Source organism: Saccostrea cucullata, unplaced genomic scaffold (genome assembly GCF_032062105.1).
Source record: "Saccostrea cucullata isolate Sc308-1 unplaced genomic scaffold, CSIRO_AGI_Scuc_v1 ctg1369, whole genome shotgun sequence".
Classification (NCBI taxonomy): domain Eukaryota; kingdom Metazoa; phylum Mollusca; class Bivalvia; order Ostreida; family Ostreidae; genus Saccostrea; species Saccostrea cuccullata.
The window spans coordinates 273,072-289,248 of record NW_026930557.1 but is presented as its reverse complement, the minus strand read 5'-3'; the positions used below and the strand labels follow the sequence as shown (position 1 = coordinate 289,248).

The window sequence follows — 16,177 nt, the reverse complement described above, 5'->3', positions numbered from 1 at the left end:
AAGCAAACACAATCTATCATTAAACCTTAAATCAAGTGTTGACTGGTGTTTTCGCCCTCATGATGTGGCAAATGTCTGTCCACTCTGAGGCTTTTAAGAGCTAAGATCAAGTTATTTCATGCAAATTACCGAACCAAATATTATATTTTTCACTTATTTTGACAAGGATCTAGCACACAACGGTCGTTGTCTACTTCACAGATGAAAAATGCATAATCTCACCTTTTATTCGGGTTTCCTGAAAATGTATATTGATATTCCCCGAATAACTAAAATAATGAACTTTGAAGAAATATCATGGATATTCCACAGGTGATTGAGGGCAGGATCGCCCCAATATAGGCACCCTGGCCTTTTAGACTTCTTCCATAAATTATATTTTGATGACGCATTTGTCAGTGATATAATCTATCCTATCAATTCAGAAAATTTGCTTAAAGTAAAACTAACATTTTATTAAAAAAAAAAAAAAAAAAAAAAAAAAAAAGTGACAAATTAATTTTAAACGCACATTTGTTGTATTTTATCGTTAATTAAAGAGGGTTATATTTTTTGAATTAAATTCAGTCAAAATAATGTACATTTTGATATTCTAGAGTATTGAAAATTCATATAGTTCCTACTGTGTATTCTAACGCGCGGTGACAAGGTTTCGCGTGTGTTATAGAAATTTGAACGTCGTAGATTTCTAATGGATTTTATAATGAAAATTACACTGGATGTAAATATATTTAAATATAGAATGTAGGGTAGATTTTACAAAACGTTTGTTTTATGTAATTTTACAATTTGTTGGTGTAGATCTTATCACAAACACAGGGACTGGACTCACTGGAGACAATTAATCTTAGCAAAATCGGGTATATGTAGTCTCCCCTAATATGTTTTACGGTGTGACCGTTGGGGCGAGCGCAGTTTATTTACTATCATACACCTACACATGTACTGTCTATCGTTCAAGAAAAAGAAAGCAAAAAGAATAAAACAAAACAATAAAAAGAAATCATTTCCCAAGCATCGGGATCGATATTCCAAACTTCTCGGAAGTTTCCGACAAAATCGGAAATACCCGAACCGTTGAAGTGACGAAAGTATGACGTCAGATAAAAAGTTCTGTTGACTTAGGACGAAAACGCTAGTTTTATGGAAAAGAGATTGCATTAAATCGTTCTTTTCAAGTAAGTTGTTGCTATGTTTTAGCCACCATGTTGCTATGCACCGCAACATGTTTTCCGAGTTTCACGGAAGCAACCGACATAACTTCGTCAACATTCGTAAGTTTCCGGTGACGTCATTTGTATCATTTCCGAAGGGAAAGGTGAAGGCCGGTGTTGTGGCATGGGGGTATTTTTTTGAATAAGGTAAGGCAAAATCATTTCGTTAAGATTTCGGTAAGAAACAATGTTCCTTTAATTTTTTTACCATTTTTGATTTATTCGCGCAAAGGACATTGGGTAGTGCAGGAATTCTGGGAATGTTGCACAGAGAAATTTGGCTGACGTATGTACAGATTTCAATCCGAATTTCCTCTGTTTATACACGTTAGTCTATTGAGCTCGCTTCGCGAGCGTCGCTTTGCGACGCTCGCTGCGCTCGCTATTATACTATATACCCGTTTTTGCTAAGATTGTCTCAATTCCCTGTGATCACAAATATGTCAATGAAAGATAATTTATGAGAAAAAGGTTGAAAAGGCTCAGGGGTCTATATCGAGGGGTGGGGTGGGGTGGGGGGGGGGGGGAGGGGGTTCACATCATAAGTTGAACAATGTTCAGAGAATCAGATATTTCTTTTGAAAACCAGTTTTTTACACCTTACAGCTTTTTTTTCTTTTTAAGTTACACCTCATTTGTATGTTGTATTTATACCCATCATAAAATTAAAAGCCAGTGCTCTGAAATAAATATCCTTAAAGAAACATAATCGAATAATTATTGTACAACCTAGCAGTAGTTTCATAACAACATAATATTTTCGCCTCCTAACATAGAAGAGTCAATTTACCTCTGACCCGTCCTGTGACACATTTTCTGTCAGTAAATAGAGTTACATAAAGTAGGACGCTACACCTGGACTTCGTAGTATCTCCTTGATTTTTGCACCGTCTCTTTAACACAACCGACAAGATGGCAGGACGTGACAAAGCGTCAGACCAGCTCAAAGAATTCAAGAAAACCCAAACAGTAAGTGAAAGAGCACCTGCACGTCTTCATTCTTATCTCCCTTGTTCTGCTATCAAAAGTGGTCGACGTGATTATTGTCATGAATCAGTAGCATTTCTGATTTTTCTTCGACTTTCCATTTCCATTAAATGCCAATTTAAAATTAAATTTTTTAAAAGTATACAGTAACTAGTTAGGAGAAAAGACAATGACATTGATAGTTTTTATTATTCAGTAAATATATATGCTCAAGTCAAAACAAAACAAAGTATATAAAGGTTATACGTTTATGTCATGAACAATTTTACGTATTTATAATCATATTATTAAAATTTATTCATTGTTTTTCTAAATTCATCAGGAAATTTATTGTTAGTATAACGCAATTTTTTTTATTTTGCAGAAGGAGGATGTGTTGACAACAGGAACGGGGGCCCCAGTGGGTCTAAAGACAGCCACGATGACTGTGGGCCCCAGGGGACCCGTTCTTCTCCAGGACTTTGTTTTTACGGATGAAATGGCTCACTTCAATCGTGAAAGAATCCCAGAGAGAGTGGTTCATGCTAAAGGAGCAGGTAACATAATCCCCAGTGTACTGTAAACCAACTCTTATTTGCCTGCCAGAAATATTTGCGAATTCCGCGACCTTCTTCTTAATCGCCAATAATTTTGATAAGTATTTGTAGAGAATGTTTCCTTGGCTGTGAAAATTAAAGTCACGGATTGATTTCAAACTGACGAATCATGAATAAAAGATGACGCGGTAGTAGTTGGTTTACAGTAAATGTGTATTACTTGCAAACAAGTAATGTAATTATCGGCTAAAATGTATAGAAATTGCAAACAGGTTATGTAATTCTTAAACTTATAAAGTATTCAGTATTAGAAAGGGGAACACATTACAAGTATATGTAGGTAATTATCAGCTTAAAATTTTAGTATTTAAAAAAAAAACAAGTTTCAACTGTTCAGATTTCTTTAAAAGATTCCTGATCAATGATTCTTTAACAGCATTACCTCCTGTCTATTTATAGGAGCATTTGGATACTTTGAGTGCACCCACGACATAACAAAGTACACCAAGGCCAAACCGTTTGAATTCGTTGGCAAGAAGACTCCTTTGGCTGTTAGATTCTCAACTGTTGGTGAGCCCTCATACAGCTCTTTATGCTTTCTGAGTTTCAAACAAGTTAATTTGAATTGCTGAATTAGATAAAAGGAAATAGAGCACCTGTTTTAACTGACACAACTAAAAAGAATATAGGAGGGTACCCACTTTGAATATGTATGTTATGATTAAGGTGGAGAGAGCGGATCAGCGGACACTGCCCGTGACCCCCGAGGCTTTGCCGTGAAGATGTACACAGAGGAAGGAAACTGGGATTTGGTGGGAAACAACACACCCATCTTCTTCATCAGAGATCCTATGCTGGTCAGTTAAAAAAAATAGTTTAATAGCAAATGCAGATTGTCCTTCTCATTTTTAAAGTTAAGTGATATCATTTTAAAAGGCCCTTTTTAGACTGGTTTTTTTAATTTTCAGTTCCCAAGCTTTATCCACACACAGAAAAGGAATCCACAGACACATCTCAAGGTCTGAGTTATCTCTCTTTGAATTCTTTTCATTTAAAGAATTGCATGTCATTCTAAACTTAAAATATCTTCAGACCAAACCTATACATGATTAACATGAACATTCCACTTACAGGACCCTGACATGTTCTGGGACTTCATCACCCTGAGACCAGAAACCACTCACCAGGTGTCCTTCCTGTTCTCCGACAGAGGCACCCCGGACGGTTACAGGAGGATGAACGGATACGGAAGTCACACGTTCAAACTGGTCAACAGTCAAGGCAACCCCGTCTACTGCAAATTCCACTGGAAGGTGGCTGTTTAATCCTACTGAACATGTCTACACTTTACAGAGTCTTATGATCAAAGTGTTTTTTTTTTTTCCTTCTAAATCAACCTCACACTTCAATATTTGATCTTGTAGTGTGATCAAGGCATTAAGAGTCTTATGGCTGATAAGGCTGCCCAATTGGCTACTGATGACCCAGATTATGCCATCCGAGATCTCTACAACCACATCAGTGAAGGAGACTTTCCCTCGTGGACCCTCAAAATCCAGGTCATGACCTTTGAGGAGGCAGAAAAATTCAGATACAATCCTTTTGACCTTACCAAGGTACACTTTGTCACAATTCACAGAAATTTTTTCTCATTGCAATTAAAAAGCAGAAATATTTTATGAACTGACTGCAGTAACTTCACTGTATTTGATTTTATGTTTTGTGTTAAGATTTGGCCACAAGGAGAATTCCCCTTGATTCCAGTTGGAAGAATGGTTTTGAACAGAAATCCCAAGAACTACTTCGCTGAGGTGGAACAGATTGCCTTTTCACCTGCTCACATGATTCCTGGGATAGAGGCCAGTCCAGACAAAATGTTACAGGTATGTACTGGCCAGGCTCAGGTTACTTTAAAAAGCTTTCAAGACCATTAAAATATTTGGTGCTCTTAGGTGATGACAGCTGTAACATAATCTTGTTTCATGTGATAAATAAATGTTTTATTTATACAATTGAAGGTTAGGAATAATTCTAACTTTTATATCTTGTATATAGGGTCGACTGTTCTCCTACTCTGACACACACAGACATCGTCTTGGCAGTAATTACCTCCAGCTTCCGGTCAATTGTCCGTTTAATGCCAGGACCAAGAATTACCAGAGGGACGGACCTCAGTGTGTCGACGACAATCAAGGTAAGCCGTAGAACACCGCCAGAATTACCAGAGGGATGGGCCACAGTGTGTCGACGACAATCAAGGTAAGCCATAGAACACTACAAGAGTTTCCAGAGGGAGGGGCCACAATGTGTTGACAATAAACAAGTGTAAATGGTCACAGAACACTCCAAGAGTTCTACGCTTTGAAAATTTAATTCTGATTTACGAAATACAATATGTGTGGAAATATCAACTATGTGTTACTCTTTTGATATAAGCTAATAATATGATAATAACAGTAGTTTCAGTGCTATTGTTCCTTTATTTCAACATGCTTTAAATTTGTTGTCTGTGTAACTTTATAAAGCGATCACTTTTATATTTGTTTATATGTAATTATGTATTGATTTGAAATCAAATGATAGAGTTGCAAACTTTAACTTTCATTACAGTACATGTAACATATAGCCTTAAAAGAAACTATAATCACGATTCATATGTCATGTCTCTACCCTATAGGTGGAGCACCAAACTACTTCCCTAATAGTTTCTCTGGGCCCCAGGATAATCCCTCCGCCTTAGAGAGCGAGTTCTCCCTCAATGGTGATGTCAAACGCTACAACACAGCAGACGAGGACAACTTCTCCCAAGTCGGGGTCTTCTGGAGAAAGGTCAGCCATTAAACTATTACACTGAATTCACCATACTACACCACTTGGCACAACTAAAATCTCCATACAACATCATACAATAACACTAAACCATGACAAACCTCAACACTAAACCATACCCCCCACTTAAGCACACCATATCACAACACCTTAATCACACTAAAGTATATTAAACCATAACATCCCAAAACACCAAACCATACCCAATGGCACCAATTAACTACACCATATGACGCCTCTAAACCACTATACTGAACCACGCCACTACACAACCATGTGACAGACACTACTAATCATGCCATAGTTCTCTCATATGCCTGGCATTGTTCTGTGTATGACATAGTTCTTTATATTGATCGTTCCTTTGATTTGCCTTCTTTAACCTGATTGGCTCTGTGTTTTGACAGGTTCTGAAGCCCTCCGAGAGACACAGGTTCCTTTGATTTGCCTTCTTTAACCTGATTGGCTCTGTATTTTGACAGGTTCTGAAGCCCTCCGAGAGACAGAGGCTGGTGGAAAACATCGCTAATCATGTGATCAATGCCTCCGAATTCCTGCAGAAGAGAGTGGTCAAGAATTTCAGCCAGGCGGATCCTGAGTATGGACGTGGAATCCAGGAGGTTCTGGACAAACTCAAGGCTCAGATTAAATCAAAGGTATGTTCTAAGTAATCACCAACTCATACAATAGTCATGCTACATCTACAATGTTACATCTAAACAATAGTCACAAGACACTTAACACATACAGTGCGTTAACCATCCTCAGTGTGTAATCAAATTAACTAATGTAAACAAACAGTAGTTATATACCTTAAATGACATAACCAATCTGTACAATTCTCAACTGCAATACCTTTGATTTCACACACCATCTGTAAATTGTTACATTTTTATATTTTTACAATTTTTTAACCCATTATGCAAACTAACTACATATCTACAATACCTAATAACTGAACAATAGTCACCAGTTACATACAGTTGAACTTTAGTATCAAGCACTGATATCTCCAATAATATGGATTTGTTCTAGTGATTAGAAAGTCCCAATCTCGTTTTCTTTATGTTTTTATCCTCAATATCTCTAATCTCTGGATTCTCAAATTTCAAGTTACATCTCAGCTCCAGTGAGTTAGGGGATACTTTTATCTTGACTTTTATTGTAATCATGTGTTATAACCCATTAGATTTTGCAAAATAGTCATATGGCTACAAAGTTGTCACCCATCACTTTAGTAAGAAGGATATGGAGGTAACGAACAGTATTCAATCTCAAAGTCCATAAAACAATACAAAATAAGAGCAGAGCAAAAACGGACCCAGGAAACATCAGAGGTGGGATCAGGTGCCATGGAGGAATGAGCATCCCCTGCTGACCGGTCACACCCACTGTGTGCTCCTTGTCATGATCAGGAAATAATGGAAAAAATCCTTCGTCAATTCAGTGTATAAATGATGGACTAACAATTGGTATGAAAAACGTCAGTCAGCATTTGACTCAATGATAAATTGTATTTGCTGACAAGGTCATTGTATCAACCATAGAACTTTCGAAATTATGACTTTAAACGAGACTGCTGATATTCTTGTTTCATCAACTTGCTTGTCAGTAATTTACCTCGTTTAAGAAATTGTTCATACGTAGAGCAAGCTCTTGCATATCGAATCAACTGAGATATATACACTCTGTATGCAGGTAATGAAGGTATATTGCTGCATAAGTAAGGGAAGTTGACGATAGAAAAATTAAAGTCATCACGTTTATCGTATAGCTTGGTTGTTAGATTACCATTAGAGTCTTTTTCAAGGAAAATATCCAAGTATGAAACAGATGTGTTGGACTCTGTGGTATCTTTTATCTCAAGCTCACCAGGATATATCGTATCAATGTAGGGATGGAAATTATCATTATTAATTGACAATACGTTGTCGATATATCTAAATGTCGAAATTGAATGCCACAGCAAGTGTTTTCTTCTTTTCATGCACAAGATTTTGCATAATATCTGCTTCATATGAATATAAAAATAAGTCTGCAGTAAGTCATAAACAATTTGCCAAACCTTATAAAAAGATGTCATATGCTTAAAATGCACTAAAAGTTTTTTGTTTTTAATACTTTTTTATCATACCCTACAGAGCGGACTGCCTGCCCAGCTGTAACCTGTGACAGAGTGATATAGGGCCGGCTAATCTGTGACAGATGACAAACTGATAATATATACGGCCAGCTAGTATTGATCCTGATTTTTACAGAAACATTTCTACATAGTGACAATAATGCTTTAATACATGATGAATCAGTATTTAATGAAACGTTTCATAATCAATTATCCAGGTACTTCCTATATTTGTGGTTTTTGTGTGTTTTCAGTCATTTAAAAAAAAGACATTTTTATTCTCAGCATGTGTTTTGATGTAATATTTAATCAATGCTCTGCTAATGGTAACATGAAATAGATTTAATATGTCATACATGTATTTGGTACACAATGAATTTAGATTAGAATGTATTCATGTAGTGATAGTGTTCAGAAACATTTCTAATTTTAATTACAATTTTATTTCCAGAACCTCACTGTTCTTCCTGTTGCAGATTTCGTATTATAATTCATTTTCCTGTTAAAGCTGACAAACATGATAATGACAATGTGATATTTATTATGTAATGTATACATAGATATTTTATTACTGACTCTGTGCAAGGTTAAAACTTTGTTAGTTTTACATCATCTTTTGATTGTATACTTTAAAACATGTCAAAAGTGATTATTAATAAAAATTAAACAAATATGTTGTAAAGTTTCAGTTATTTTTACACTAAAAACCTTACGAGAATATTAAGTACTAGGAATATGGATGTCATAGAAGTAAGAAAAGACAATATATGCAGTATTAGCTTTTATTGTCATCTTAATTTGAGTTTGTCAGGTGATCTTATGCTAATGAATCATGACTTTCTTCTATCTTGCATAACCTTTTGAATACATGCGTTACTGAACCAATTTTAACTAATTTTGGCATGCAGCATCTTGAAGAACAAAACTGCAAAAAACATCATAAGTCATAACTTTGTTTATTGTTTAAAAAATATTTACAAGTGTATTTAATGTGTGAGGCTTTCTAATTGAAACAGAATTTTATTTACTGATGTTCATGTGAATGGGATTGGGCAGCAGGCTCAGCCTATTTTAGCCCTCTCCCTACAACAAGGTCAAGGTACAAATTAATGAATGTGTGAGGCTTAAAGACACATAACACAATTCTGCAGACAAGGATAAATTGTAATTAAAATCTCAATTTCTTGCAACCTTTTCCCTGTCATTCCATAAAGCATGTACATGTGTAGCATAAGTAAATGGTCTCATGAAATCACGTCTGTTGAAATGAACATATTCATATTTCTGCATGCGCACAACATTATGTATATGGGATGGTTAGGACAATATTTTAAGGTAGTCCTCCTCGGAGAGACATGGCGTCGGTGCCGGACGGTGAGAACACGGCCTACACGACACAGTTTCGATATTTACTGGTATGGAGAAGGTCTTGCCGACGTTTGTCTTGTTCCGGTCCAGAAGTTTCAGTACACCCGTGTTGGCGCGTCTTCTGGGTCCAACTGGCGGAACCTCCATGGACGCCGATTTAAAACAGTGCTTAAGGTGAGAACCTTTAGGAGTTTTGTACTTTTCAATGAAAACCGTGTGTTTTTTCTCGAGTTTCCTCACATATTCTATGAGTTTTTTGTCGATGAGAATTTTCGGCGGGTCACTGTCGTAATCGGAACTTTCCGTGTCGTCATAATCGCTGTCTGCTTCACTGGTTGGTTCAGATTCCGGACTGAGAGCAGCTTCACCAAATGAGCAGGTATTGCACGAGTCAGGGTCTATGTAGCTGATCCTCTCCATTCTAACAGAGCTGCATGGACTCGACAACCTCTGACGCCCACATGGAGGAGGGGCGCCATCAGATGTCCTCGACTTTCGAGATGACCTGCATCGTCTGCTCCGACGGACAGGTCTTGAATATTTATTAGTCTGAGAACTGATAGAACGAACCACACCATGGTGACCTAACGCGTAGTCATAATCTGTGTTGATCAGTTCACTGCGTCTGAAAATCGAGTAAAATATTTGAAAAGGTAGTTGCTAGATAGAGTTATAACTTTTAATATTTTAAAATTCTAACAATAGAGGTTAATTATCAAATGCATAGCTGCGCGACGATTTTTTGTGTAAAATGTGAAAAAAGAAGATAACGAATATTGATCGATCTAAATTATAAAATCTACAAACAATACAAAGTCGTTAACAGATAATAAAACACGAACCCTTCCAACAATGCTCTACTTTTAAAGTACCCAATGATACTGGTTTATAGCAAATTTCGTAGAAATTTTGTCTTCTGGTCCTGGAATGGAAGTTTTTTACCACTTACATTCCAGATCCTGTGAGAATTAGGGGTGGGAATCAAAAGACTCTCCCTTTGCATCAGTTATTGATTATCTGCTGTCGCTCATTTCACTGAACATTCCCAATGACGTTGGAATATTGCCCCCTCTTATTTGCCACCATAGCTGATAACCTGTAGTGTTTGATATGGATTTTTCTGTTTGTCCGATCATGACTGGTTGACATGGAATGTTTACTCCTCTATGGCACCTGATCCTACCTCTGAGGTTTGCTCAGCTCCCGATTTGTAATTGTTTCTATGGAGTTATGAGCTTGATTACCGTTCATTATCTCTAATATTTCATGAATAATGAATCCGGTTTTATTTCGACAATTTGTAACAAAAATATGCTACACCTTAAAAATAGAATTTCACCTCATGTTTCCTTCTTTAACTCAACTTGGAAAAGCTTCTATAAACGGTGACCTCAACCCAAGTATACGGTTAGCTGTCATTTTCGAACTTTTTCAAGATTTGACAGAAAAAAAGGTTTTACAAACGTAAGAAAGTACCTTTTTTCAAATCTTCTTTGGAATGGATCATTAATGCTCCTTCTTGCCTGCTCGTTGCCATAGATCGCTGTCTCCAGCGGTGTTTGTGTACTCTTATGGACGTTGAAAAGCCCGAAGCGTCTCTTTTGTTCTACAAATCATTCAATCAAACAATAAGTCTTGCGTGCCTGTCTGTTTGTGCAGTTTTATTTATTATCAATTTACAAATGTATCTTTGTTTTTTATTCCTCTGGGAATTGATATGAGAGAGTTTCGCTGACAGACTTATTAAGAATTTTGTCCCACATTATTATTACCTCAACTGAGTCTATTATTATTCTAATTTCCCGATGATAGATGATTGCTTTCAGATATTATCGGTACTCATGGCGGGTGTGACCGGTCAACGGGAATGCTTACTCCTCATTGGCACCTGATTCCCCTCTTAAATATCCATGGGTCTGTGTTTTGTTCCCGCTTTACATATTTGTATTGTTTGAAAATATTATAATTATTTCTTTAGATTGATAATTGTTCGTTATCTTCACCTTTTTGTATCTAACGTGACGTATGGTTTTAGCAAACTTCCTTAAATTGAAAACATTCATTGTATATTTTTGTTTTCTATTTGTTCAGTATAAATGGACAATTAAAAGTAGATATATAGATGAAGAAAAAGTTAAATATATTAAGTTTGCGGAGCATCCTTATAAACATAAAATTTGCAAGAGGACTTTTGAATCAATATGCTTACATTAATTATGGACCTCTCAAGTCTCAAAATCCGAGTTTTAAAAGATATATAAATTTACATATATTTACCATAAATTAAATGCGACTTTTGTTGTATAAATTGCAAGAATTATTCTTTATACTTAAATGAACAGACTATAGGCCTATAAATAAGTATGTTAACCATATGTCAGTATCTCTTCTCGCCGTCCGTAAATCTCACATCCCGAGATGCTCTCTTCTTCCGGCGGTAGTTCAGCTGCTGCCTGGTGACCATAGAGTCTATTTTCTCGGGATATCGTCTGCATGCTGTATCTCATGCTACTACTAAGTATTCCTCCGCGCTTCCTATCATAACGAGAAAGAAACCTATATATGCTGACAATTGATACATGTAGAACTTCAGTTTATTTCGTAGTTATTCATACAGCGATTAAAAATTACATGTACAACAGCTATTATTAATGTGCATATAGCGCTTTTTAGGAGCTATATTTTAAAATTTTACCCAGCTGACTCAACAAATTTCCATCCTAAATCACTTAAGTAGGTGTATTGGATATTGCACTACTATACTAAAAAACCGATTGTCTTAAAACATGTAAAAGTCTACACTTTTCCTGAGAAGAAACATTTTAACATTGTGATGAGAGACGTAAGAGGAAACTTTCAAGATTCTCAATGCATTTAATATGCTGACCTTTTTCGCTTCCGAAAGCGAATCAAAACGAATACCATGGCAAATACAAGGAAGAGACATCCGACTGCCGCTGCAATAAGAACAATAGAAAAATTAAGTCAAGTTTAGGATTGTATATATTGTATGCTTATCTATATTAATCTTTGCTAAGAAAAAGGATTCATAAAGAAATTTTAAGGTGTTGTACCACAGTGCCAGGTAAGTAAAACACTTGTAGCTAACAGGTCTCAAAAATGAAGGAAAATAAATTGATCTCCATATAAAGACAACATAGTTTGACGCATCTGCAAAATATTTTGTTATATTACTATAGAAATACACTGGAAATCAAGCAACTTAACTTTACGATAAGGTTGTTGACGATCTTTTTTATTGTCACCTTGCATTATCTGTGATAAAATATACAGTATTAAATATCATCTCATGTATCTTCTATGGGGTGTACAAGTACGTGCCGGTTGATTCGATATGCGAAAGGATGTCCTAAACGAGGATATTCCACAAAGTCTAAGACAAGGCGAACTATTGACAAATAAGTCGATGATACAAGAATATCAACAATTTCGTTGAACATCAAATTTAGTAACTCTATATAGTCAGCACAATGATCCTTTTTGCAAATACAATCTTTCGTTCTGACAAATTGTATAATAAACGTAATAATGATGAAGATAATAAACCCTACAACCGTTACAATGACAGAAAAACACAGATCCCTTGAATAACAGAAATGAAATCAGGCAAGACCATAAAATTTACGTGATGTTGACATTAAACACGGTTGTTTAAATCCAACTAAAATATTTTTGGTTAATACCTGTAGCTTGCATCGGTTAATGAATCGATTGTTCTCGGAGCATGCCCTTTGTATTTATATTGTTTGTAGCTAAATGTAAAGTTTCATGTTACGTCACGATCTTTTTCGTCAGATGCATCCAGCGTAAACAATCTACATGATTGGTCAACTCAAATTATCAATATTGACACGGAAATAGTCTGTTGCACGAGCAACCAGTCAGGGATAAGAGGAGATTTCCAGTCGTAAAGCTTACGGTTAGGAGGCGTGTACAAATTACTTTGAGCACAGCCGTCAACTTTACAGTTAGCTGCAAACTATAATAAAGTAATTGGGAAACATGAATAATACTGAATCAGTGAGGAAAGTGAACGATGATATGCTCCGATGGCATCTCACTTGTGATAATAGTTGCAAATTTTAAGTCATTATATTCTTATTGAATTGATCTAAACCGAGGTCCTGTATCAGTTGGTTTTTGGCATGATCTAGATGCTTGACTGCTCAATGGCCCCAGCAAAATGCCGAATATACATGTAAGTCTATGAAGATATTCACCAGCATATATCCTCTCTATATGGGTGAAATATTCTCGCTTGGAACGTTAAACATCATTTAATCTGAATCAATCAAAATGAATTTGAGGTTTTCCGTCTATCCTGACAATTAAGGAACACACGGCGGGACTTAGCGGTGTGCTTACTTCCGGTCTCCATGGCATCTGATCCTTGGTCGGTTTCCAGAGGTCCGTGTTTGCTCTGCCCACAAATTTTATTGTTTACATGGACCTTTGAAATTGATCTCCGTAAAGGTATCTTACATTTCATGTATTAAAAAAATGTTGAAAAGAATGCTTTGCTTTGCCAGCAAAACGAAAAAGACAAAGAAAGACATTTTAAGGAAGCAATCCAATACCCCTGTAAGTTGAACAAATTTATGCCAATTAATTATTATCATTCTGAATACGACCCCAGGGAATATTTTAGTTAATTAAGATCTTGCGAGGAATTTTGAGGATTTCCAGGCTTTATATGAATCTAATGTCTGATACGGAATAGAGAAGATATTTATCTTATATCAACTGAGAAAATGTCTTGGACCTTCTATCGAGATGAAAATGAATTGAGTGGATATCTTGACTTATAACAATTAAGTACTATTGTAGGGCATACCATGACTTGTTTCCGTAATACACGATATAAGGCCGAAGGCTTTGGAGAATACATTGCAGTTCTTTAAATATTTACCTAATATCTGGTACAGACAATGGCAATTACAATCATCAGATTTGCCCATCACTTTGGTCTCTGCTGCCTGCACGTTTTGGAGTGGACGATTTGTACATGGAGCGAAGAGGGTTGTTCTTGAGCTATTTCTACGTCTCTACGCCAGTTTTAAGGGAAAAAGAAACAAGCAATTGCAGAGGATCCCATAAAATCAATTTACAATAATTTTTTAATACTTTTCTTATATATTCATAAGTAACAATCATTCTTTTGCAGAATGCTTAATAATTTGTCTATGTCTACAAATTACCATACTGCGCTATGGTGTAGTATTAATTTGTCTGCCCTGATTAGCTGCAATAATGTAACCCTTTCCGATAATTATGTTCGTAGGTGTTTTCCTTAAAAACAGATTCCTGTCAAAAGTATGAGAATTTAACAAAATTAAAAATGCATGTTTTTAAAGGGTTATTTCATTTTGAAAATAATAACATGCGCTGCAAAAGCAAAACTTACCATATGAAGAAACATGACATTCTTTTCCTTGAATGTTCGCGTTCATGCCTATCATAGTGCACATGAGGAAGAATTTAATAAAACCCGGGAATTTAACCCATGAAGACGGAAATTGTCGCTAATATGGTGTTGAAATCGTGACCTCTTCTTGAAATATTCAATTGGCATACTATAGGAATAGTTTTACTATTTTACAGTGAAAATAGAGCATGGAACATTGTTGCAGAGACTGGGCGAATATGCTTATCTTATGTGTTCCATGTATGTTACCCATGTAGCCGATGCGATTTAAAAAGCCAAGGATAAACTATATATATAGCTAACTGCTGTTGGTTATGTTGCAATATGAATGAAATCGCTTTAACGACGCACTATTGGAATATAGAAATATATGGATAAAAGAAACTACAGTCCAAATATATGATGTTTTTAAATTTCTTTTCACGTTAGCAAAGAAATTCACTTTTATAGTAGACAATGGTTCAATATCTATATTTACTGTTTCAACGGGGACATAAGTTCTATAGCAGGTGATAAGTATATATATATTTGATACATTGATTTTGATAGTATAATCTGGAGATACTTGCTGTGGCCTTCAACTCGACACTAAGATATGACGTATTGTCATCAACAATGGTAATTTCCATTCCTTTGTCAATACTATATATCCCGGTGAGCTAAAAGGTACCACCAAGTCTGTTTCATGTTTTGATATTTAATTTGAGAAAGACGTTAATGTTAATCTAACAACCAAGCTCTATGATAAACGTGATGACTTTAACTTTTCTACCGTCAGCTTCCCTTACTAATGTAGCAATACACCTTGCTCATTTGCATACGGAGTTTATGTATCTCAGTTGATTCGATACACAAGAGCATTCTCTACGTACGAACATTTCCTTAAACGAGGTTAATTCAAAAACAAGTTGATGAAACAAGAATATCAGCAGTCTCGTTTAAAGTTATCATTTGATAAGTTCTGTGGTCGATACAATGACCTTGTCAGCTAATACAATTTATCATTGAGTCAAATGCTGACTGACGTTTTTCATACTAATTGTTAGTCCATTATTTATACACTGAATTTACGGATTTATCCGTATATTTCCCAATCATGAAACGGAGCACACTGCGGGTGTGACCGGTCGCAGGGGATACTCACTCCTCCATGACACCTAATCCCACCTCTGATGTTTTGGAGGCCCGTGTTTGCTCTGATCTTATTTTGATTGTTTTGTGGACTTTTGATCTTGAGTACTGTTCGTTATCTCCATATGTTTCATCCCTCCTCCAGTTAATTGCTAAGACAATCAGTTTAGTAGTAAAAGTATGTTCTCTTCATATTTATTCTTCAGTGATTTAATAATGAAGCGCACTTCCCACATATGCCCAATTTTTATTATCTTGACAAAGACCAATTCGGCTGACCGAGTTGTCATCTCAGCAAAGTGACCATGTCTACTTTTAAAATAGATATCTTTGCAAAGACAGTTTGTCAAATATCAAAGTCGTGGAAAAGAAGTATTTTGAAAACATACATTTGAACTAGTTTCTTGATATCATCATTCAATATTACAATGCAAGGCCACACAATGTTCTTCATACATTCATTCGTATTGCACATAAGCAACATATTTAGTTTTGTTTTCGGTTTTGTTAATGGCCTTAGTTTTCTGAGATTACCTCGAATCTT

The 16,177-nt window shown here is 35.8% G+C and overlaps 2 protein-coding genes across 2 annotated transcripts; one reads left to right on the top strand and one right to left on the bottom strand.

Moving 5' to 3' along the window:
• The first annotated feature begins 1,974 nt into the window (after positions 1 to 1,974).
• On the top strand, positions 1,975 to 8,363 carry LOC134229071 (catalase-like). The gene is made up of 12 exons (XM_062710779.1): positions 1,975 to 2,183; positions 2,566 to 2,737; positions 3,197 to 3,307; positions 3,464 to 3,594; positions 3,706 to 3,756; positions 3,871 to 4,050; positions 4,162 to 4,353; positions 4,468 to 4,620; positions 4,793 to 4,931; positions 5,415 to 5,566; positions 6,049 to 6,222; positions 7,708 to 8,363. The coding sequence occupies exons 1-12, from the start codon at positions 2,127 to 2,129 to the stop codon at positions 7,729 to 7,731; spliced, it is 1,536 nt and encodes a 511-aa protein (XP_062566763.1). The 5' UTR covers positions 1,975 to 2,126; the 3' UTR covers positions 7,732 to 8,363.
• A 262-nt stretch (positions 8,364 to 8,625) lies between these two features.
• On the bottom strand, positions 8,626 to 14,553 carry LOC134229049 (uncharacterized). The gene is made up of 7 exons (XM_062710753.1): positions 14,482 to 14,553; positions 14,276 to 14,381; positions 13,987 to 14,122; positions 11,944 to 12,013; positions 11,428 to 11,591; positions 10,533 to 10,662; positions 8,626 to 9,681 (listed from the first exon to the last, which is right to left on the bottom strand). The coding sequence occupies exons 2-7, from the start codon at positions 14,276 to 14,278 to the stop codon at positions 9,006 to 9,008; spliced, it is 1,179 nt and encodes a 392-aa protein (XP_062566737.1). The 5' UTR covers positions 14,279 to 14,381; positions 14,482 to 14,553; the 3' UTR covers positions 8,626 to 9,005.
• Positions 14,554 to 16,177: the final 1,624 nt, after the last annotated feature.